This window comes from Chroicocephalus ridibundus, chromosome 5 (genome assembly GCF_963924245.1).
Source record: "Chroicocephalus ridibundus chromosome 5, bChrRid1.1, whole genome shotgun sequence".
Lineage (NCBI taxonomy): Eukaryota > Metazoa > Chordata > Aves > Charadriiformes > Laridae > Chroicocephalus > Chroicocephalus ridibundus.
The window spans coordinates 35448696-35474446 of NC_086288.1; the positions used below are offsets into that span (position 1 = coordinate 35448696).

At 38.0% G+C, this 25751-nt stretch overlaps 1 protein-coding gene across 1 annotated transcript in view; it reads left to right on the forward strand.

Annotated features, from left to right (window-relative positions):
• MND1 (meiotic nuclear divisions 1) overlaps positions 1 to 25751 on the forward strand; it is a 40561-nt gene that overhangs the window by 4494 nt on the left and 10316 nt on the right. Inside the window, exons 4-6 of the mRNA XM_063336470.1 lie at positions 866 to 1014; positions 17292 to 17366; positions 19208 to 19322. Of these exons, the coding sequence (XP_063192540.1) occupies positions 866 to 1014; positions 17292 to 17366; positions 19208 to 19322 (339 nt within the window). The remainder of the gene's footprint in view (positions 1 to 865; positions 1015 to 17291; positions 17367 to 19207; positions 19323 to 25751) is intronic.

Below are 25751 nucleotides of genomic sequence, written 5' to 3' on the forward strand. Positions count from 1 at the left end.
AACAGCTTTGAAACTAAACAGTCCAAATTCATCCTGCCTAAAATGCCTGGAGGCATTTTAGCCACACAACCCAAGCCCCATTTACTCTGAAAAGAAAACCATCTAGCCTGTGGAAGTGCCCCCATACTGGCATCCAGCCTATAGCTGCCAAAAGTTTGAATGTTCCTGATCTGGGATCCCCTTTAGACTTCAAATTTTCAGACACTAAAAACCATAAATTATCTCAAAAGTGTTTATATCTGCAACACTTGAGGATAATAATAACAACTATTTTTCTTTGTTGAACAGGTATCATTCTTAAAATGGAGAATTACACCTCACATTTTCTAGAAATTGAACAAATATGTTCAGAAATGGTTTGGATCCTTCTGACTGCAGAGGACTTTCTGTATTGGAACTGAATATAATCAAAAGTAAAATCTGCCCCTCCTGAGTCTGTAGACAGATGGCTTTTAAATGCTTTGATAAGCATTACAAAGTGAAATATAATTACACTCCTAATTATAAGTTAATCCATGTTAGAATTAAGATTGCAAGACAACTTCTCAAGTACCCTCTCATGACTTTGTTCTGGTACTGTACTGTAATATGCATGTATGTTTTATGATACTCATGAGCGGTGTTTTACAAGCATCTGGTAGCAGACTGTATAGAATAGCAGCCTTTATGTATAAACTGCTGATTTTGAAGGGATTCATTCCTTCAAGTGAAGCATCAGGCATGGTGTCCTCTGGAAATTGGCCAGCTAGCTGACATTATAGTAAAATATTCATACAGATGATTGTAGATGGTGGCTTATTGTATTCCTAATTCTCCAAAGTTTAGATGCTATGCAGTTCTAATTTTATATTTTTGCTTTTATTAGCATCAATGTCAGTGAAAGAGATTCTGCAAAGTTTAGTTGACGATGGCATGGTGGACACTGATAGAATTGGAACTTCCAATTATTTCTGGGCTTTTCCAAGTAAAGCTCTTCATGCCAGGAAGCGTAAATTGGAAGAATTGGAGTCTCAGGTAAAGCTATTTTAAGGAAAGTACTGGTTTATCTAAATGGGTTTGCTTTTTCCTTATACCCTCTTATCGTTCTTTTTCGTATTGTGCTCTCTCACATGTGCATATGTGCACGTGCACACACACACACAAAGATTTTACTATAGGAATCATCTTGCACACATGGTATGACATTCTTTCTCACTATCTTGCTATCACTTCAGAAATGTTTTGCAGGTAGTTCTTGTTGCAATTTGGGAAGACATCTTGTCTACTTGCTGCTGAAAGCATGTTATTTGTGATGCAAAACATCATTTAAGGACTTCCTCTAAATATTTAGGCAGTGTATGCTTTTATGTGTCTTTATATAATGTAGGCCATCATGTGGTAATGATCTAAAAGCCAGGAGAGGACTGAAATGGATATCTTGAGTAAACATGGCAATGGTTTCTACTTACAGACATTGTGCTTTCCTACCTGCTTTTATCGGTAGCTTAATTTGTGAGCACTTGTGTAGTCCCATATTGCGTTTTTATTAGGCAAGAAGAGCAAATTGGTCATGATCTTCTGCAGGAGAGCAAGGCATCTTTTGTTGCAACATTGCTGTTCTATTGATCTGGTTCTTTCCTACTTTTTAGGGACTGTCTTTCGTGCTTCTTTTAATTGAAGTTGGAAAGCATCTATTCATCAGTTTATTTGCAACTGGAGTACATGATAACAAGATCAATAAACTAGCTTTATGGTCTGATTGCACCGCAACATTGCCAACTTTTCCCATGCTTATTTAGCAGTATGTCCATTCATCAAAGAATTGTTTGAATTAATGCAAAATTATTGGTAGCATCTGAACACTTTTACAGGCACTATTTTCTTCAGGCATAGCTCTGGTATCATTGTTGCCATTTTATGCATGACGTTGTCAACTTCATCTGCTTCTTTAATGTTCCAAATTTATTGTATAAAAACATTCTCTTTTCCCCAGCTTGAATTGAAAAAGAGTTTGTGAATCTGAAGACTGTTCACCAAAGCCTGATCAATGCAGTTGAAGTTGCTTTTTTATGTGTGTGTGTGTGTAGTGTGACCAGCTGAGCAGTAACCTTGTCAGTTAGCCCTTGCTATGGTTGTAAATCTCAGTCAGTGCTAAACTGAGAGAATCCAGTCCACTGTTCTATTTTAAACAACATAAGATCATTTATTTCCCTTTGCCCTGAACATTTTCATTACTGGCCTGGGTGCTCTAGACGACCATCTGAAGGCATTTTGTGTGTCTGCTTGCGTGGATCTGGCAGAGGGCAGAAAGTACTGGTACTCTATCTCATGCTTGATGCATCTGCTGCAGTTTTTAAGATCAAGAGTAAAACTTGGTAGAACTTTCACTTCCTTTCTCCTTATTCACTGATTCATGTCGTTTTTATGAGCCAGTGATACATTCAGGGGTCTGTGGCAGTAAGGAGAAGTACCGCGGTCTTGCCCATCATTAACGGGAGCTGTGTATTGACAGCCTTTCAGGCAGGTGCTTTGGATGGGTTAGAAAGTGCGGCTTGAGATAGCTCTTGTGGTACTGTATGGGTCATCAAATTTGTAGACTCTGTAATTTCAGGTTCTGCCACTGACTTGCTCTGTTTTGAGTGACATTCTTAGCATCTCAGGTGACCTGTTAGTATCACGGATATATACCGTACCTTGTGTGTACTGAGATGTGATTGATAATACTTTTTCCCACTGACAGTTTTGTCTGCTCCTTGTTTTCAGAACTCAAACGAGTCCAGAAATTAAAAACTTCCTCCATTTAGCTGGATAAGCTTGTACCATTTTAGAGTCTTAAACTTAGGGCTTAGAGCCTGGTGTGATTTGGCTTAAATTAATTTTTATTGAGTGTTAGTAACAGCTGATTCCTCCTCCAGTGAAGTTTCGTTTGTGTGAAATAGGAGATCAGTTTAACTTTGCAGTGACTTGGAACCGAGTTTCCTACTAAAGTTACTCAACTTACTAGTGTATTCACACAAATTTTAGACCAGGCTACTTACTCTGCCAGAGCCTAAATGCCAGCTGAGCAATTGAACAAATACATGCCAAAACTTCTGCTTTGTTCACCAAACACCCTGGTGCCACCGTCTTGTTGAATGAAAGTGATTTGCTCTTGGACACTTTCTGGTTTTGCTCGTGCTTCATATTATAGCTAAGTAGTTGAATAAAGGAGTTGATATTTGTTGTCTTTGCCCTTGGGCCCAGTCCCATCATGAATTTTAAAGATAATTGATCAAGCAGGTCTCTGGCATACCCTGATGAATATCTTCCTTAGAATGTCTTGCAGAATCTGCCTAATGTGCTCCATTGTAAGTATCCAGGGGTTATCTACAAACATATGCTGTACTGTTTTAAATGTACTGTTACATTATTAAACATAATACTAGCTATTATTTTGGAATTATAATAGGCATGCAGTTACTGTATTGTAATGTTATTTTATGGTTATTTCTGTGTAGGAAATAAACTATGCTGATATAAACAGTTTTGCAATGCTAAAACTGTTCCAGTTGAAAGAAATAGTATTGTTACCAGACCCTTATTTGCAAACCAAGTCCTGCTCCTAACATATCGGCTTACTAAGTGCTCTCTTTAGACCATGTCATAAGTCTTTAAAAACACTTACATTTATTACCTTGCTTTTCTGATGAGAATGGAAATGTTTCAACATTTCAGGGAAAAACATATTTCACTAGCTGAAAATAACCTCTCTGTTGACACAGTGGAAAGGTGGCATTTTCAATGACTAGCTTTCTGAACATTTTTACAAGATGATAACAGATTCTGTCTGTGAGTTCAAATTAGCTATTTTAGTGTTGGTATTCTTCTTGATGTGAACGGATACAGATTTTCTTAAGGGTTTCTAAATCCAGTCACTGAGTATCACAAAACTTCTTGTCAGAACATGCAAAGCAGAGGAAAAGAGTAAGCTATTGTACCATTTCTGTTGCACGTTGCCTGTCTTTGATCATTCCTGTATACAGCTTGTGGCATGCTGAGAGACATGTTTTCGTTCTGCCTCTTGTCCAGATCGCTTCTTAGCTACATGAGTTGGTCTCTTTCTTCAGCAGTTAAAAGCTGGAATCAAGCCGCCTTACTTAAAGCACAAGTTTAAAAATATAGCACTTCAGTTCATACTGCAATTAAGGCTTTTTACCAGGAGGCAGTATCTTTGTTTGCTGAGGGCATGGGTAAATAGTGAAGGGAAAGAGGTGATCCCAAATGCTGAACTGAGACATTTGAAAATAACGTGGAGGAATAGAACGAGCTTCTCCATGATGCAAATTCTCCTACTAATTCATAGCACTGAGGCTTACGTTTGACAAGTTGGGCCTGCCACAGGACCTTCTGCCTGCATATGTTGGTACTTCATAATGTGTTAGCAAAGTTGCTTGTAGGTCTCTGTGTCTTACAGAGCTTGGGATTGTGGGGAAGCTGGTTTAGGAACTGTTCTTGAAACAAAATTTTTCTTTCAGATTTTTTAGTGATTATTGAGCCACACCCCAACTTGAAGACTCAGTAGCAAAGAAGTCTGACTCAGTATTTATAACAAAGAGCAAGCCAGTTTTGTCTGGATGTTTAAAGTTATACCTCACAGTGGTTGCGTATACCCTAGATTTTTTTTTTGAGGAAGGATTCATTACGTCATCAGTGTGATCCCTTTGTGCAGAGAGATGGCAATCAAAAACACTGCTTGAAATAAAGTTTCTGTTGGCATAGCTTCCCCCTCCACCCCCATCTTTCAACTTGCTTTTGTGGGGGCAGATGTTTAGAGAGGGGTGCTAACTCCTGAACTGGCATACATGGTAAATCTTGTGCTGATCTGATTAGGATTAGGACCTTGGTGCTGCTCTCTAACTGAGGGTTACTGTTTGGGCTTCCTCCTTTTTTTGGAAAAGCAAGGACAGTGAATATATTTAGTTTGCCTAGCGTCTGCTGCAATGTTTTTCTCCAATAGCTCACAGAGTAAGAATTGCTATGCAGGTCCCTATGGATTTTGTATTGATTTGTTTTGCAGTGGCATGGCTGCTTTTAAAGGTTTATGCCTTCTTCCAGATGCCTATTCTTCACCTCTTGGTTGTGCTTTGCAGCTGTGAATTGGACCACTGAAAAAGATGTTGGAAGTTGCATTTGGGTTTATAGTTGCACCAGTACAGCTATGAGATGATGAAACTAGAGCGTGGGTGTGAATTGAGAAGTATTGTTTTAACAAAGTTTATAAGCGGAGAAAATTTTAATGGAACTTCAACTTTATCAGGAGAACTGTGGAAGCTTTAATGAGAGGGTGTGGGGTTTGTTTTTTTTCCTTCCATAAGAAAAGGTGAACGGATGCGGTTTTATTCTTTATCAGTATTTTCCTGTCAGTCAGGTTCTTGCCTATGATCAATTATATGTCAACAAAATGAGATGTTTATTTTTGGCATAACAATACTGGAAGCTTAGGGTTTTTATTAAACTAACGAAGAATTTGACCTATGCAGCGTAAGCAGAAAGATCATAATTTATTGATGATTCTGCTGCCTTTTGTTGATTTCGTAGCATGCATAAAAGGAGGAGACTGGAGGTGAGCAACTCCAGCATGTTAATCGTGGTCATGTTCAATCTCAGGCAAGAGCTGCTAATGCGTTTCATACAATTAGCCCCTTGTGTGTTTGGTTTTTGCATTGTTCTGATGTGTGTGTTGCTACAGAAGGTATATGAATGTGAAGGATATGTTACCTGCTGAAGATGAGAAGGCATATACGCAACTAAAACCTCGACAACAGTTTTATCAGGTAGGAAATGGCATATCAGTGAGTGAGGAAAATAGAAACCTTTTTGATGTAACTTTAGTATAAACAGATTCATCTTAGATTTTTTTGGGGTTTTTTTTTCATCTATGTCTTTGGTAAAACACTTGTGCTGTCTCTTTCAGATAAGGTGAATTAATGGTTACTTGCATTTTGCTTTATAGTGGCTTGAATTAAGTATTAATTAAAGTAACAGGTAACAGTGAGGCCTTTTTCACTCAAGTGCTGATGAGTCTGTAAAGCACAACCCTCAGAAGCCGTAAGGAGTGTCCCATCTCTCCAGCTCATCGTCTGCCATAGCCTGCGTGACGGGGTATCTCAGCTGGAGTTGCACAAGGCGGGTTTAGTACTGACACTACAGGGCTTCAGGGAGGCAGAAGCAATTTCAGTGATCCTTGGTAACATCAAAGAGTGTCTGGCATTCAGTATGACAGGGATATAACTCAAATCATAAGTTCATAAAGAATTACCATAGCATAATATAATATTTTTAACAGATAGGGACCTGGAATACCAAGTTCTTCAAAGATCTTGCAGGTATTAGTGTAACTATTGACAGCACTGTGAGCGCTGTAATTCAGTAGCTCAAGGGAACAACCAGTTTACTTCCTTTCCCCAGTCTGGTTTTGTGACATGTCGTTTCAGTGTTCAGTTCAAAACCATTCATTTCACCATTCTATTGCTAATTGTCACACTTACCTTATTTCTCATGATGTTGCTTTCTTGTGGATTATTCTTTTCTATTCCTAGGCTTTGCAAGGGAAAGTTTAACAGCACACAGTATTATAGCTACTCTTCCTTTTGAGACTGAGAGCAGGGTGGTGTCACCTCGTTCTGCAACAAAGATTAAACAGAATCTTTTCAGAGCAGGATACAGGATCAAGTTTTTATGCTGTTCCCTGTACTCCCTTCAAGATACATGTGAGCAGCACAGAGTCTTCTGTGGGGAGAGTTTCTGGCAATTTTTTTTTTCTCCCACTAAGCATTGCGTTGGGCCAGTGTTGGTTAACATGGAAGGGATTAGTTGATGTTTCATTCCTTAAATCCCTGCCCTAGGGTTGGTAAGAGGAGGGATTTTCACTTCCCATGACTCATATATTGAGCCAGGGGAAGAATTTAGAAGTCGGTACATCCTAACTCTCATTTGGCAGCTAGTTTAAAAAAAAAACAACCCAGGAATGAACTTGTCGAAATAGAGTGACTTCACATGCACCAAACTGTTTGTACTTACGAGCACTGAAATATGACAAGAGAAAGGACTTATTTTTTAAAAAAAAAAAAGACTCAGGGAATGCTATATTAGGAAATGCTTTTGTTAGGAATGCACATTGTTTGAAAATAGTTAATGGAAAAAAATAATCATATTGGTGAGTAATCTGGCTTGAAGTCTCCTGGAGATGTTTGACAACATAACTAAAAGGAGAGAACCTTATTTGTTCAGAATGCACACAGAAAGTTTTGAGTTTTAACCATCAGAAAGTTCTTTCAAGATGCAGCTTGGTTTATTTCTGTCCTTTTAGGCAGCTAGATTTTTCCTTCACAAATACTGTGACTTGATTACTGCATGAAAGTTGCTGTATCGAGACTACTTGAGACCATTGCCTGAAGCACAAGAAAATTCTGCTGTCCCCATTGTTTCAGTCTGAGCAGCCTCCTCCTTGATCCAAATGACTCACTCAATTGCCAGTGTTATTTCCACACGGTTTGGAGATTGATTCTGGACTGCAAGTAGGTACAAGTGCTCAGAGGTGGCTGGCTTAAAGTAATCAACCCTGAACTGAGGTACAAATCCGTGGAGATGACAGATGTTCAGTGAGGGGTAACAGACCTGATGGTGCTTGGAGTTGGGTGATGTTGCTGAAGATGCCGGACAAGATGCGTACTCTGGCTGGCACTTTCAATCAGCCAGGGAGTGCCTGTGGCACCTAGTGCTGTGAAGCAAGCTTTTTGCATCGCTTTGTAGAAGTGTCCTCAGTAGATGGTGTACCAGCCTTTCACAGAGCTCAGCACTATTTCGATTTTCAGCCTCTGTCAATGGTTTTGAATGCAGGGCCTCGCTGGTTTTTCTCCTGGTGGCAGTGATGGGCTGTCCCTAGAGGTACATGTGCAACACCTTTGGAATCCGTGGCCTAATGGTTTTGATATAACACTTTATTTTTTGGGTGCAAGATAGTCACGTTATGATCAATTGACGAGCTGTAGTAATTCCGTATTCAGTAAGTTTTTAAAAATACTTTTTTCATTTATTGAACATAAAGGACTTGCATGCATAAAGTGTCTTAAGGTTTATTGTGATCTTAAGCTTTGCTGAAATACCTTTTAGAAAAGCTTAGCGGTATCTTTTTAGTATGCATTTTATGAATGTTAGTGAATACATTAGCATAGTTAAAGAATTGTCCTCTAAAACCAGAGAAGTACATCAGTACTTTCGCAACTAATACATGTGACTTCTGTTAGGAATTATTTATTTAGACATTTTTCTGTAATATATATATGCTTACAATTTAATTTTATTAGGTTGCAGAAAACCTAATAAATTGTCTCTTTCCAGGAAAAATAAAAATCTAATTGCTGAAGAGTTCTCTCTTTTAATGCCCTTTATAATACATAGGCAGGATCCCAATGTGTTGACTAAGCAGTTAACGGCAGTTTTCCCATATCCGTGCTGGGCCTCCCTTTTTCCCCTCATATTTGAGGGCATCTCATTTAACTTTCTACTTTATTTATTTATTATTTCTTGGATTGGCCTGGCCATTTTGATAATCTGCAGCCCAGGTCTGCTGGGTGATTTCATTCCCTTCTGGCTCACTATTTTTTTTCCTCTCTTGCATAGTAATGACTTTCCCAACAGAGGCAATTAGTGACCCCTCTCTATTTTCAGTTTGCAGGCTTTCAATGACCTGTACATTTTCTTTGAAATAAAGGACTAGGCACATAAAGAAATAGCCAACTGTGAAGCTGGTATAGTATGACTAGCTAACTTCATACCATCCAGTGGCAGTTAAGAAGTATCCTAACAGCAAGAGGCTGAGAATTTGCATCATTTAAACATGGAGAATATGTTGATTATATCTATGCCCATTTGTTTGTTGATCTTGTAAAGCTTATTCCCTGGATCAGTCTCCTGGAAGATGCTACTAAAGTTTTATTTGAAGCAGTCCGGGGTTTTTGTTACCTCATTGCATCTTGCACTTGAAAAATGTTGATGTCTTGAAATGATTCTGAATTTACTAAGTCCTAAAATGTCCAGCAGAGAATACTCGTCTAATGCTGTAACTTATTAGAGCCTTCTGGAATTATGTTTAATGGCATGCTACAAAGCCCTGGAGGGTATGCTTAGTTACTGCTGTCATGGCAGACTTCTAAAAATACGGTGCTCTGGAGGCTTCTGTTAGAATTAAGCAACCTCATAATTTGGTGTTCATTAGTTGAATTTCATGCTTTTCCTTTTACTAGCTGTTAATATGTAACTAGATTGATGGCAACTGTGAAGTGTAAGTTTTCCTTTCCTGCCTTCTTGATGAGTACAAGCTAAAATTGGCATAATTTCAGTGCAATTCTTTTTTAAAAAAAGCTGGCTCTGTAGTAACTGTAAAGATTATAAAGTAGGTTTGAAGAAAGAATCCTACTATATTAAAAAGGGTATATTGTTACTGTTCCCCAGTAGTGTATATTATATATTTATTCTGATATAATGCAGGAAAAAATACTAGCTGTTTCTAACAGTGTTTTCTGTGAAACTGAGAATTTTTTAGGTAATATCATTGCACGGTTTACCTTTCCTTTTTGAAGAGGCTTGCGTACTGGCTGCTGGCTCCATTCCGGACATTGCAATGAAATTGTTAATCTGAAATGCAAAGAAATTGGGAATAAACATGGGGCGCTCACTCCAGAAGCCCAATCAAATCTGGCACGGATGCAGCCCTGTGCCCTGCGGATCTGCCCGCGCCCACAGTAGGCACGGCAGCTGTGAGCCACAGTTCAGCACATCGGCAGAAACCCAGCACCCTGAGAAAAGTGTAAAGCTTAGGTGTTCTGCACTGTCTAGCAAACCTGTAAGTTTGCCTCTGCTGCAAGGGCAGGAGCTTCCAGCCTGGGGATAGGGTGGAGGCGATACTACTTTCAAAGCTGGATTTGATGGAGACAGTGAGTTGTAATCTTATTTAATTTGAACTTTGACTTTCACTTTAAAGTCTTCTCGTTCAATGAATATAGCATATTTTATTTTAGAAAATTAGCATGCATGCAGAAATAAAATACTAGCATGCAATTATATAAGTCTTACTTCATAGTATTTTCCTCTTCTGCAAGGAACAGAATTAAAAAACAATTTAAAAATGGAGTATAAAACCAAAATGTGTGAAGTTAGTTTGAAGCAGGAAGACTCTAGAGGAAAGATCTTTTTCGTCACAGTCAAACAGCTCATTATTGTTGAACACATGGTAGTTCCATCAAAGACTATTCTTTGTATCAGGAATTTGAGATGACTCGGTTATCTGTCTGAGCCTTACTTAAAAATGATTAAATTGGCATAAAGAGTGAATATGTGAGAGTGCTATCAAAACTCTGAAATTTGATAGATGTATTTTACTGAGGCTTTTTATTTTACTGATAATATCTCAGTATAGAATTTGGGCTTTTTTAAACTCTGAGGAATAAAGTTTTGATTTGGTTTTTTGTAGCCTTTAGAGAGGACTTGAGCTCAGGGAATATCAGATGAATACTGTGTTTTAACTTGGGACTGTCTGTGCTTAGTCCCTGAAGGGATTGTCAGTGTATGTCCCAGCTGGTTAGGATAACAATCTTTAAAAGCTCTTTAGGGAAAAAAATAGAACTTTTCTTCTTTGTCTCCCTTTCTTTCCAAGGGAAAATATTTTTTCAATACTCTTTCTGCCTTGAACAGACCTGTTAACTATCACCTTGGACTTTGTACGTTTAGTAAATACACTAATATGCAGTAACAAGCATCCTTCATGTCCAGGTACTAAAAGTTTCTATAGTTCTGTCAGTCATGCAGATGCTTTTTGGCTCTTTCAGCTTTCCCTATTAGACTGCTTGCATTTATGAAACAGGGTTGAAGAATGAGGCGTTTCAGCTTCCCCCCCCCCCCCCCCCCCTTTTTTTTTTGATAGGCTGATTGGGGATACGTGGTATTTGTATCTGAGTAGACAGCCATCTGTCCCTCAGGTCGTGCCAATTATGCCATCTCCGAAAGCAGACAGAGAAATTCAGTTCTTTCATTCAGGCTGCACAACTGTTTCTTTCACCTTTTGTCTATTAAGGAGATTGGCCTGGAGTGGTTATTTTCTGTTGCATAACTAGTACTTACCAAATGGAGTTGCAAATGAATGAAGCAAAAACAAAAGCTCACGGCAAGACATCTTCTCTAAGTAAACTTTAACTTAACTATTATGGCAAATCTAGAAAGATGGAAAATAATTGAATTAAAAGCTACTTTTAACGTAGAGTGGTTTACTATAGAGTAATAATCTTTAAAATAACTGCAGCTAGCAATATAAGGTTTGTACATGGATGGGTGAAGGCTCCAATGGAGGGGGAATTTCTCATTTGTTTCTTCTGGATACTGCACACGTTCTGTTTTCTTTATCCAAAAACAATCACAGGAAAAAGGACTCGACTCATATTCCGCATGACCTGAGAATAGAGCCATGCCTAATTTACCGTGTGATATTTCAGACTTACTCTCAAGTGTTAGCGTGCTAAATAAATCAGGATTATAGGCCTAAATTTAATCTTGAAACACAAAATGGATTGTGTTTGTGGGAGGGGCAAGTAAATCAGTATTACCCACATGAATACTCTAGCAAAACATGTAAATACTGCTTGAGGCCAGAGATCTAACTTCAGAATTCTTTTTTTTTGATAGTCTGATTGGGCATACGTGGTATTTGTGTCTGAGTAGACAGCCATCTGTCTAGAAATGTATTGAACATTTCTCCAGTGTTCAATACATCTCCTCCTATAATGTGGTATTTCAGAAAAAGAAAATCTTGAGTACAGAAATATGGTGGGCCCTAACTCTATCTCTTCTCTTTTTCTACAGTCTGTTTCCCATCCATTTTATGGTGTTCTCTTGCTGAAAGAAATCTTGTCTATTCTTCAATTTCTGAGTTAAAAATTCTTACCCTATATTGCTTTAATCTCTGCTCTTGTTCTTACCTGTATTTCTTTAACCATTGCAGTCCCCTAGTTGCCTCTCTTATGCTCCTTCTAAGTCCCAGCAGACATGATTCCCTATTGCTGAAGTGACTTGTAATGTCTTGGGGTAAGACATTGCATGCTTCTTTTGTCCTACTTTCACAAATGTTAAAAGAAAAGAAAAAGATATTTTAATTGTATTTACATAACAAGTATGTGTTTGCTGTCTGTGCTTCACTAAGGGTACATCACATCCCTGACTAAAGTCCCAGTGAACCTGGGACCTTCTCCTGCTGTAGTTCAGTTCACTGGATGGGTTATATGCAAAATGGCATTTCATGAGTGGTAGGCAGGCATCCTGAGAGCAGAGGAGAAGTGGCAATACTGCAGTTCACGGTAGTACTCTCTGTTCCGCTGCCAGCATAATCAGCTAACTTAAAAATTTACTTCTGTGTACGTGGAGGCCCTGGCAAGTACATATTTGTTACTGTCTATGTAAAAGAAGTAGTTGTATGCTTACTTTGCGTAGTACTTTAGAAAGCAATTCTGGACCTCGATGTGCTGCCTTTTTTATTTTTTTTCTTCCCTCTTTTAAGTTTTATTGTTTTAGTCAACAGTGATTGCTGAGTGGTTTCTTTTAGTAATATTCTATGCTGTTCTTTTAACACAACAGGTCTGTTTTCAATATTTTCAGATTGTTCTTTGACTGTTAATCTTTGCATTTTTACTCTCTCTATATTACTAGTCTGCTTTCTGGCTTCAAATTTTTTTTTATCTTTCTTTAAAATGTAGAGGAATGCTTTGAAGTACTTTCTCTCCATGCCTTCTGTCAATTCCGTTTAAGTTTTTCAGTGGTGGGTTAGGTTTAACATAGGAAATAAATGCACCCATCTACTGCAAATGTCACCCTAAAACTCTTGAACTGCTTTTGTTTAAGCTGAAGGCAAACAAGCCCTTGCCTCTGGCCTGATACAAAGCATAGCGAGCTTCAGACCCAAAGTAAATAACTTTGCAAAATGATAAACAATTAAAAAATGGATGTCTTGAATTCTTCTGTACTGCCACAGTGAGTGGTGCTCACGATAGCAGTAATTTTTAATACCACTTTTGGTTGAGTGTTTTGGCTGAAAGAAAACTGAGCGTATGATATTTCTCTTTAAGACCGTAATGACAGTGGGCTAACAGCTGCGAATGCTCTTGGTGGTTAGCATATGAGACCTTGGTTTGATTCCTGTCCAGTGTACATACTCTAAGGCCTGTGTTTGCATGGCTTACACCAGGCTTGTAGATATTTTAATATGCTAGGGAGACAAGCTACATGTTTGGTGGGATATTGGTGGTTAGAGCGGTTAAGAACGAGGAACCAGAAGAAATACGACCAACAAAAACTTTTGCTGCTGGAGGATAAAAATGCAGTCATGTAGAGCTAGGACAGTATCGGGCAGGTTTTGAGAAGGAAGAGAACTGAAACCTGCTGCTCTCGTCTGTCAGGGTTAAACGTTCCTCTTCCAAATGTACATCACCAACTTGCCAAAGTGGAGCCCTAGTAATAGTGCATGCATAGTATATCATAAATTACCTGCGTACATCTGATCTGTATCCTTTGATAGAAACCTCAAGGCCTGTGCTGGAACTGGTGGTTGTCATCAGCACGTAGCACTTAGCACACGCAGACTGCTGCGCAAGTGTGTAGCTAAACATTGTGAGACCTTTGCAAAGGAAGAAAGAACATCCCTTTGGGGGACTTTGGACTGAATTAGTGTTGAAGCTAGGCCAGTGGTCAGTTAATTGACCGCAGTGGTCTGTAAAATTAAAGGAACTGTTTCCCAGCTCTCCTGTTTTATAGATGCTAGTTACTTCATTAATCTGCTGTTTTACAAACACTGAAAATGCTCTTTCTGAGAATTTTTTTTTACTTTTTAACTTTTAATTATTTAGTTTCCCCTCCTTCTTTGAACAGCATTCCCCTAGATGACATTTTGCCAGCTTTCTTGCATCTTGCTTAAATGTGTGCTGATTCAGAGCAGTCAGACAGATACAAAACTTTCTAGTACAGTAGAATATCTTTTTCTGTACTTGTTTTCCACACCTGGTCAGTTACCCTCATGGCAGAAGGTTGTTCATGTGTCAGACCAGACATCTCTCTTAAGAAACATAGAGGGGAGACAATAAGTAGCTTTGTCTCCAGATCAATCTCACTTCTATTGGCAGGAGGCAGATTTCTCTCAGGGTGGTTAATGTTTCTAGAGAAATTATTTGCCAATTCTCTTGAAAAATGTCCCAAGATTGCTCCAAGGATTGAAATCTTCCATCTGCTACTGTGCTTCTTTGCAATCAGGATTTTTTACAGCTGGTGAGTGGGAAAGTAAGCCACTGTATTTGGCCAGATGTGATCCTCTGCTGTCATACATACACAACACTTGCAAATTCTGCCTTTTTTTTTCTTTTAATGCCCTATAACCTGTCATCTACCATTTGCCCTTATCTCTCAATTAAGTATTGTATCATCTATATTCATCCTTCCTCCGACTCCTTTATTCTTGCTGTCTTTCCTTCTTTTATGTACAGTTATTTTCAGCTATGTTCCCATCTCTGTATCAAAGCCTTCCTGCTTCTCCCCTCGTCATAGATTCCTTGCACAGACCCTCGCCATCTGTTCCTCATCGTTTGCATCCTTGTCCTATGTTTGGTTTTTTTCAATATCTCACCTCCTTCTGCTATTCCTTTCCTTATCCTCATCTTTTATTTGTTGTCATGGGAATACCCACTGTGACTTCTAAATAATACACAAAGAGCTGTGGTTTCTTTTTATTTTGTAAATTCTTGATTGTGAAGACAGAATTAAAAAAGAAACAAACCCATAAATTAAAATCTGTGACAAAAGAAAGCAAAATCTTCAATAAAATTGTATAAAACTCATCATTGCTTTTAGACAGAGGAAGATCTCCTAGTCTTATAACCTCATGGCATGGCGACCTTGCATGTTATGTAGGTCAGAATCTAAGAAATTTCTGTAGTTCTCAGTGTTTGTCATTACTGTCTCTTTGATGATTAAATGCTGCAGAATATAGAGGATCAAGAAAATAATAAGATGCCATACTGGGAAACACGCTTCCAAGCTGGAAACCAGCTTTTATGATTTTATTGCAACTCCCTGAGAGCTCCTTCTATGCTTCCATCCTAGAGAATGCAGAAACATTCCTAAAGAACCTCAGGAATACGAAAAAACAGAGGAAGCGACACCTTTATGGCCTCTCTGTTGCAGAAAGCATTGGCTTTTTCTTTGCACTTGTGGTATATGGGCCTAAATAAGATCCTTGGCTTCTCTGCTTCTTCTATGAGTTTTGTTCCAGAAAAACTTTTCGTTCAGAGATACTGAAGGATGTATGCTCTGGTATTTGTCTTCCCAGGGGTTCATGAACTGCAAACTACACCTAAGTACTTGACCTCTTCTGAACTGTATAATTCTGTTTAGTATGGCATAATGTGGGGACTAACACACTTAATGTTATGTGAATTTTGTGGAAAGCCCAGAAAGAGTGCTGTTTAACTGTCCGCCAAAATTAAGATGTTGGTGGACTTCAAGCCACATACTGAAACCCACACTGCCTCTGTGGTTACATGCACTGAAAGCAATGAGTAAACAGCTGGATGTATTTTTCTCCAAATCATACATGCCTTGCCATTAATGTAATTTCTATACAAACTGAAGAAAAACAAAAATATTCTTTTTGAAAGGAGACCTTCCTGTCTGCATGTATATTCACACGTGCATGAGCACATACTTATCCAGAAAGAGTAAGTAATTTTTAAAAGTTGAGTTATAAAAGGACCCCATAAACCCAGTGAGCTGCAGCAGGGATGGGTCCTAATCTATATGGACCACCAGTACAGAGTTTCTTTTTACTGTTAACGGCTGATCTCTAAGACTTGGCAGTAAGCTCTGTCTGATTTTTATCATGCATTTACATTTAATATGCATTTCTGAAAATACAGCCTGAACGTGAGTTTAAATAGAAATTGAGAAGTGATTATAGCTCCAAACCAGCTCTGTTTGCATTGTATGAATGTGATCTTGGTGTTTCAGCTGCACAAGAATATAAATGATATGGTTAAATTATCAAGGCTAGGGATTGCAAGAAATGTCTAGGAATGATTTTCCACTCAATGGCATCCTCAGTGAGAAAGAGAATATAGAAGTGGAGGCTTCATGTGAGGGTTTTGAGGGGAAGGCGGAAAGAAACGTGGGCTCTGACAGCCACCTTCATTGTCTTTGCAGTTAGTGTGATATACTAGTTTTCTACCTCACTGTTGCTCAGAACATCTTAAAGCTAAACCAAAGAGTGAGCGTACTTACAAAGCATACTATTTTTTCTTTTTTTCTTCTTTTTGTTTTTGTGTTGGTTTCAAATGCAATAACTAGTTTCCAAACTACATTTTATTAGATTTTTTTTTTTTTGCATTCTCATTCATCCCATTTAATATTTCAAGGCGCTTTGGCTAATGCTGATTATGTCCCTGAGGAGCGAGTAATACATCCTGCTCAGCTTGAGAGGTTCCAAAGTGTCTCTGGAAAACTTCCAACTAAACTGGAAGGGCCTGGTTCAAGATGGGTGGCGGATTAATGGAAAGAGGTCTCTCTTGATGAGTGATTCCTCCTGGAGTAACAGGGAAACGCAGGGAGTATTCATGCCAGCCCTGTGAGATTCCTCTGCCTCAGGCCTGAAGGAAGGGAACTCTGGAGTCTAGCAGTGTGAGTGCAGCACACAAAAAGAGGGCAGTGGCTTTACATGCCTTTGAGCTACAGAGGCTTCTATTCACCAGTATGCAAAAGGAATTGGGGCCGTGCCAATGGCATGCCAGACTTTGGGAAGACTGGTATCAGCAGCCGAGCAGGTGGATCTGCTACAGCTTTTGTCACTGCTTCCATTGAATAAGAAGAGCTGGAAAAGGACCAAAGGAAATCATCTAATCCAAAGTGTCCATGTCATGGAGTCCTTTGCATAGAGATGCCAGATTATGGTATGAAATAGGATTTTGGTCCCATGCTAAATGCGCAGTACGTAACAAGATTATGTGTCATGGGAGTGAAAATTTCTGTTTCCTGTAATTCTTTTCTATTGTTCAGAGCCTCAGACTTATATTTGGGTGCTTTTGTATTTATTTTGTGTTTATTTTTATTACGCAAGTATAAATACATATAAATTTATATACTTTAAAGTGTATATCCACCTGTTTATTTAAATATATTTCTATGTATACACATTTTGTGTTTAATACATGTTACTGAAATAGGTTGATTTTGTTCTTTTTTTCCTTTATCAGTTTGCTGAAAGCAGTCAGAAAAAAGAGGCTTTACAAAAAAGCATTGAGAAAGCAAAAATTGGACGTGAAGATACTGTAAGTTGCTTTGGGGGGAGGCATCCTACCAGGAAATAGGGTTTACAAGTATGCACAGATTGTAAATACTAATGTAATCATTGGAAATCCATTAAGAATTCTAAATACTGGAGATGAGAAAGGGACAGAAAAAAATCAGATATTAGATTATTCCTTAGTTGGTCACGCACTAACAAGTAAAATATTGACAACTGGCTGCTCCAAGGCTGAGAAAATGTCTGACTGCCTGAGGTCTGGTAATCTTCTGGGCTTTTTCAGATTTAAAGATATCTTAAAACTTGAACTACCTAGAGGTATGTACCAAAGTTGCTGAACTGCCAAATCTAGTAACCGCAAACTTAAGCGTTGAGGGTCTTATTTTTTTTTAATCTTATTTATAATGTAGATTTCTAAATTACTGTTCTGAGCAGCCGTTTAAGCTTGGTGCTCTTTGCATGCTGAAGCTGTTAACACTGCAAAATAATATTTAGGCTTCATATTTACCATACGTATGAAGTAGCATATTAGTTAGAAATACTTCATATGGTATTCTAAGTTGATGATTTGCTTTGAGTTGCTCAGTCTAAAGTGGTTTAAACCTTCAATAAATAACTGCATAAACAGGGATGGCCGGAAGCTTTCAGGTGGAACTGAGTTTTGTAGGAAAGTGCCAAATCTTAGAATCCATAATGTTTTATAGAAACGCTCTGGGTTTGACTGTAATCAGGGAATCACAGGCACATTTCTCACACAGTTGTGCATATCAGGTTTCCAAATGGAATGTTCGAAACTTGGGCTTCACCATGTGGCTGGCCCTAGTCACAAGAAGCTACTGGTCCTGGAAGTCCTGTTCTGGATGATGCTTCCAACATTTTGGTTCCGGATTATACATTAGGAAGGAGTCCCAAGAAATCTAGGTCATGATGTAGGTCTCTGACCGCCATGCCCCAGCATCAGGAAGCTTTTGATTTCCAATCTGCATTTTCAGAACATGCAGAACTGAATGTTAATTTTCAGAACATGCAGAACAGAATCCAGACTGTTGGCAAAAGCACTGCAAATATGGAAGTCTGGGGGGGGAAAAAACAAAAAACCACCAATCATTGCTGTGCAGATTGCCATTAACTAAGAATCTGATGTTTTACAAACTCATGCTATTTGACTTTTTTAGTCTACCCAGTGCCCTAGCATGAGTTCTTTGAATATCAGCCAGTTACAGTGTTTGGCTGTAACTACAGGCTGAATTAGAAGTATGTGCTGAGTTGGCAATGGGAGAGCTCATGTTGAGTCAGTGTCTGCAGATTCTTATTGATCAATAGAATATTTAAGGTCGATATTGTATACTTTCCCAGCAACAACTACCATGTCATAAATATGTGAATTTATTTTTGAGACCACTGCTCTTAAATGGTGGGGAAAAAAGAAGGAAAAAAATAAATTCAGAGAGGGTTCATACACGGCATCCCAATTTGTGGAAGTGTGAATGGTAGGTTTTTCTGTAATGCTCTTTATTCGCAAGACCAGCACTCCTAAATATCGCTTAACCTTTAAGCCACAAAATTAAGAGATCTGTTTGGAGTTTGTCAAACCATGTCAAGTTCAAAGGTTGTAGAAAGTTGATCTTTTGTTTATCCATTTTGGCCTTAATTTTTTTTCCTTCCAGTTTGTAGTCAGTATCATTTAGTGCCACTGAGAGTTTTGTGCATGCATAAAATGCTCAACTGGTTCATTGACAGAAAGCAGTAGTGAAAACAGCTTTTAAATTTACATATTTTTATTTTTTGAAAAACCTTCTGTGCAATAATTACTGATTTGTATTTTTGTATTTTTTTTGTATCTCCCAATGTACTTTGAATCCTCAGGCAGAACGTGCAGCTCTAATGGAGGAACTTGCTGCCCTTCGGCAGAAAAAAGAGCAGTTAAAGGCAGAAATAGACAAATACAGAGAATGTGATCCAGACGTCATTGAAGAAATGCGTAAGTTGTATATTGTCGAAAGTGAACTTTTGCACGGAAAGGTCTGCACTTCTTTAGCTTAAAATCTGGTATGCAGAGATAAGCCAAAGCATAGCTGGTTTTCTTTTAAAAGCTGTAAGAAATACACCACAGGTACACTGACCATTTCTTTTCATGTTCTGTTGTATTATGTAGGGGCAGTTTTATTGGTATTTACTCTGACAGCAACTGAGCAGTTAACAAACAATCCTAAAATTGAAATACTCTGATGCGTTAGAATTAATATCTGGACAATTCTTTCTGGAACCATATTAATTCTATAACTTCTAAGTGTGCTGAACCCTAGAATGTGTTTAGGAAGAGTCGTCTCTGGTTCCCATTTACCTTCAATTCTGCACTGGCAAAACAGGTATCTTTCTACTTGCTTTGTCTTGTCTATTTAAAACATAAGCATTTCATTAGAGACACTTAATTGTCACTTATACATAGGTATGGTATTGCACTGTTGACTTAGTGTTTGTACTGTCTCTGACATGCTGGGTTTTGGTTGGAGTTTCTGATTCTAATGGACTACGAGGAACGATGAGTGACTTTACTACTTAATACAGAATTGGGCACTGAAATGTACTTAATATTCTGATCCTTAGCATGAAAAATGAAAAGCATGCATGAAATTTTATTGAATTTTCTCTACTTCAACTTTCATGTTTTATTTATTAGGCTCTTACATTGCTACCCAAACACCCTGCATATTCAGTTGCTGTAAAGCCAAAATGCCATTTGCGATGAGGAACAGGCACAAGCCTTTTCCTGAGAAAATACCTGACTGAATCTTTCCTTATTCTTCTAAGTCCACAGCTTTAGAAGCGTGCTGAGAGAAAGCCAGGAACATAAACAGAGTTGGCAGCACACCCCAAAATTAGGCAGATATTATTTATTTTGAGGGACAGTGACATTTTTTGCCAGCTGCGTTCTCTCTCCCCGAGGATGTAATGGTATGCCAGGGAATAAGCAAGCTTGAGACCTGAGGTTAGTTACTGTGCTGTAAATCCCTCGCTGTGTGCTCTCCTGAGGACAAGTAACAGAGGCATTCCAGCTGATTCCAGCTGTAAAAATGAATGAGGTTAGGCAGATACCAACAGCAGAGGGATTCGTAGCGCCAGGTGTTTTAACTGCTGAGATACCCTTATAGTAAGCATGGCACCGAGTGCTTTGAGGAGCCTCTCTTTTGAAGCAGTTGCAGTAAGCATGTTCCTAAATACTAGGAACAAAAGGGCAAATCACAACTTGAATGCTAGGGCAAACTGCATTATCTGGCAACACAAAGAAAAAGAGGGAAAGGGAAAGAAATGTAATCATTAGTTACTTCAGTCATGCCCTTCTCTTTTTTTTAATTTATTTTATTTTTGTGTTTGTTTGTTAAAATGTATGGAAGCTCCATGTGAGCTTCTGCAATGGAGGGATGAGCATTTAAGGGAGTTGGTGAGGTCAGCCTTGTGGGCTACCTGTAGGATTCCCAGGGGAATATGCAGTAGTGTTTCAAAAATAATTTGTCCCTGACCTTCAATTAAAAAGTTTCTGCTTCGTTATATGTTTCATCAGTCATTGTCGCACTGGCAGCGCACATTGTTGCTGGCAATGCATAAATGAATAAATAGCGATGTCAATTTTGGGGACTTAATGTCTTTGTCAAAGCTGAATGGAATTTTACAGGCTTTAAGGGAGAGGAAAAAAAAAAAGGTTGGGGGCATTTCTTTTGTTCCAGAGCGCGGGGAAGTGCAAAGGCAAAACAAGATGCAGGAAGTTAATGGGTTTTCGTGTAAGAAGGCAATAAAGAATCTCAGGCAATAGAAGGTGTTAGCTAGACATGAAAGTTACTGCCGCTGTTTCACAGAGCAGAGTAACCTTATCATCAAAGTTACTGGTTCACAGATTTTAAAGCATTTTCAAACTGCGTGTGAGTGATACAATTTTATAGTAGCTCTACAATTTAGATAATATAATCCTTGTGATTATTTTCAGTTAGATCACCCGAGCAGATTACTAACTCTAAATTACCTTATTTTGATTTTGAGTCAGAAATCACAGATTGCTTTTATGTTATATAATTGCAGTCTTTTAAGAGTTGGATTGTTCAATATAATGTTTTGTAATGGGCAGTTGTCACTTTCTACATTTAGGTTTTCCCTCTTCTTCCTTAAAGACATCAACCCGTAAGGAAATCTTTCTGATGCTCAGTTTAAATTTCACTCTAATTTTCCATATCATATCATATCATATCGCTGCCTTGATTTTTGTTGTGGCATTTTAGGGATGTATCAAATTGTCATCTGATTTCCGTGGCATTCAAGTTTGGTGAATGCTTTGCTATGCCTTTTTAATTGCTCTTTCCTTCAAAGGAGTATTGCAGAAACAAACCGATTGTATAGAGATGAGCCTCATTAAAACACACACACACTAATTCCAGGGTCAAAACAAAGTTTGGATGATTCATAGCAAATATCTGAAGACTCAAGTAAAAGCTGAGCATCCGTCTTGCTTCCTGAGTCTTGTGGTGGGAAAGTCATGTTTGACCATGTAATTAAATATCCTATAATGCATATTCACAAGGGGGAAAATCAGAATACTAAAATACTAACTCTGTTTTTTGCTGACTTCGCTGCTTGTCCTTTTAATATCAGTAACAAATGTTTTGCTATATGTTTTGACTTGATTTCCTTGCTTTCTGTATTAGAGAGGTGAAGTATAAACTCTAATGCCTTCCCAAGTTTACAGTGTTTGAATTCAGAATTTCAGTATTTGTATGTAACAATTAACTGCAGTAAATAGCAGACGAAACAAGATTTAGGGACTGACCACTAGAGGAAGCTACATAATAGTCTGGTCTTGTGGATATATTTGGTTAATTCCATTTTACAGGTAGGATATTGTAAAAATATATCTAGAATTGCAGAATATATGGCTTTCTTCTAATGACCACTGCAGTTCAGTGGTTGAAGCTTGTCTTTGCCCCTTGCAGATGTTTAAGCAATCTTGTGTGAATTAGGATTGAGTAATAAATTCTTCCTCCACATTAAAGGCAGTAAAACTGACAACAGTCTTCAGAAGTAAAAAAAGAAAATAAATACTGGGATTTTATACTTTTCTGTTAAACTTGTAATCCTGCTTCAGCTGGTACAGGACAGAGCCCTTGTTTCTCAGCTTTGAGACAGATTTTTGTAAGCTGGAGGATATTCCCATGGGGAAGCAGTCATTGTAGAGAAGAGATTCTCTATTCCTCCAGGAGAAAGGCTTATATGATATAACATGTATGTAAGGCAAAGTTGGATACGTGTGATGCTGCTAGATTCCCCAAAGATTACGGTAGAGGACAAAGGTATGGAGAATGCAAACTTTTAATAATTCATAATTTATCCAGATTTTCATAGGGCCAACAAAAAAAGCTCCACCTAACACCAAGATTAACCAGCTGCCTAAGTTTAATTCTTTCTGCCTGCCAGAGAGAGATGCTGGGGAGCTAGTAACATTTTTCTGACAATTAATTTTATAGAAAGGTTTATCTGGTGCCCTAAGTGTATAAATGATGCAGATTTTGCTCCGAGTTGGCCAGTTTGTAACTGGAAACAGCTAAGCATTTTCAGTGTTCCCTGTAAAATAAACATTTCTAGAATGTCAAACTTCTTGTTCTTTCACGGTAATTAGAGGAAAGTTGATTTATACTATATTAAAACATTGTTGGGTCCTAGCTATTTATTTCGCAGTAGCTATGTTTTGGTTACTGTGTGCCTTTTCATAGGACAGTAATCTCAGAAATAGTTACTGAAGTAGGTGACTTGCGTGTGGTACGATTGCTAATATTTATGGGGCTGGTCTTAGATGTTGCCTGTCAGCATGCCTGGTTTATTTAGCATGTTTTCAGAATGTCCAATTACTGATAATTTATGTGTCTTCGGCTTTTACCTTTAAAACAGTGATCTGAAAATGCCTAGACAAACTGTATTCTCAAAAATTAACAAACTGCCAGATACAACACATGTACTGTAGCAATTTTGGGGTCAGCCTTTATACTTCTGCTCTCTTTTTTTTTTTTTTTATCCTGTAGCAAGAGGCATAAGGGGTTCAAATGGACAATGGATTTCAAACCACAAATAGCAGATAGTTATCTTTTTGAATCTCCAAAAGTGTGATCTCAGAGCACTACCAGTCCCAGTTCAGGGTTAGATTATTTTCTAAAACTAATACTTTCATGGCTGTGTGAAAGTAAACTTTGGAAAAACATCCAGACTTTACTGAATATGACAAAAATGTCATGCTATATGTAGTATGTACTTGAAAGTGCCTTTTTTCATTGTAGATGCTTCAAAAATTTCTAATTCTGATGTGTCTAAACACTGAAAATTTCAGCTTGACAAGCTGTTGTGAAGAATTGTATCTGGGTGTACAGACAGTATGAGAAAATAGTTCTGGGTTTACCAGTTTCTTCATTCGTCTTAATATCTTGAGGCTGAATACTGAAAAGGTAATATTGATTTAGCTGCTGGATTTTGTGAGGTGCATAGTTTGGATTTTGTGGTTTTGGTTTTTTTGTTTGGGACTTTTTTTTTGTTGATACACCCAGCTATTATGTTCTGTTACGTTCAATTCAATTTGAAAATCTGTTATGCATACAAATGTATTTAATGTTACAAAAACTTTTTCTTACTAATACTGGGAATAATCCTTGTTCCCAGAGGGGAAACAGTAGTGAAGAAATTAAGTGAAGATTAGACTGTCCTGGCTAATGGAGAGGCTTTAAAATGAGTTGCATCAGTTTTACTCAAAATTCGTCAAAACGCTGATAATTTACAAAATGGTTTAATGGGTTTTCTATTTTGTGGCAAAGCCTATTGTTCAGAAAACATATCAGAAAGGTTATTTAAACTAAAGGGTCTTGCCAGTGCTTTCAGTTAATGAACTATTAAGTAGCTATTTTTATAAATGTGATGATTCACTTAGAAAAGTGAATGTCTACAAATAATTTTAAGCCCAGTCTAGGTGCCGCTGAGATCAATAGGGTTCAGATCAAGCTTATAGACAGAGAGGTTTTTTAATCAACTCTAGATCCAGTATGTTCAGTTTGCAATTAAGAGGGTGTTTTCTAGCTACTGACCATGAAATATGCACCTGGCGTCTAAGAGACAAGCTGTGTTTTTTGTAGTTTATGCATCAATACCATTAACAAAGATCTGCAATTAGAAATTAGGCATTCTATTGAAATTAGGCTAGTGTCTCCATGCACGCTTATGTTAGCCTTAGAGGGTTAAACTAAGCTTGCTTTGGAGTGAACTGGACACTAGCTTAAAATTACAAAGAAAAATAATAGATTTAAAAGCAAGCACTCCTTCTTTTTACTTAGTCTCATCTTTCAGAGAATTGTATATTTAATGTATTCGTCTCCTGAAGGTCTGGATGAGGATATGACAGGAAGCAGACAATGTATGTTCATGTACATAACTTGCGGGCTACTGCTACTAATAAACACAAAACCACAAAGCCCCCTCCCCCCCCTTTTTTTCCCTTTTTTCCATCTTCATGATGGATTACCAGAATGTATATAGGTGTGCACCAGTAATGAAAAAACACATTTACTCAACTAATTCCATCAAGCTAAGATAACTTTTTTTATGCTTCCTCCACTCCCTAATATGGAGCAGGGTGGATGCTCCCCCACTTGCACTTGGAAGGAAAGGAAGGTATAACAGCCACGAAGAATAATGACTACTAGGGCAGACTGCTGCAGCTTAAGATGTATCTGCACATATATTCCTAAGGCACAAAGCTTGAAGTGAAACGTGGGGCTTTTGGCCGAAGCTGGGAAGCTAAAGTTCAGAAGCATCATTTGGCTTTCAGCAAAAGGCCCTAATTCTCAGCATTTTAGAGAATTCCGCTGTCTCTCCGTTTGGTCTAAAGTTTGGACTCCAGCTAAGTCTGCAGTGAAAAGCTGTCCTAAATGTTTAGACACATGCATATTTGCGTTTTTATACCTCAGACACATTTTAGCAAGACTATTCTTCTTGGAGAGTGTCAGTTTAGGCCAACTTCCTTTCACATGAAGCTGCATTTTAGCTGGTTAAGCAAAAAAAAGAAAAAAAAAAAAAAGAACAAATTTTAAAATCACTTGTCTTTTGCCAGTGGGGTTTTACTTGGACACTCAGAAAAGAGGCAGTTGGAAGATCAAATCTTTAGCTAACATATGTCACACCCTGCTTAAATAAACTGGCTACTCTGGCAAGTTACCTTTTCTTGAAATTAAATGAGAACACTCACAGGGCTTATTTTTGTTCTTTCTGTTTATTTTGCTTCTTATTTGTTTATATTGGAATGCCAGAAAAAGTATGTAGGGTGAGAGGCAGAGGGGTGAAATATGTGGGAATAATTTTATTGTCTGAGCTAGTAAATCTTTATGGCAAT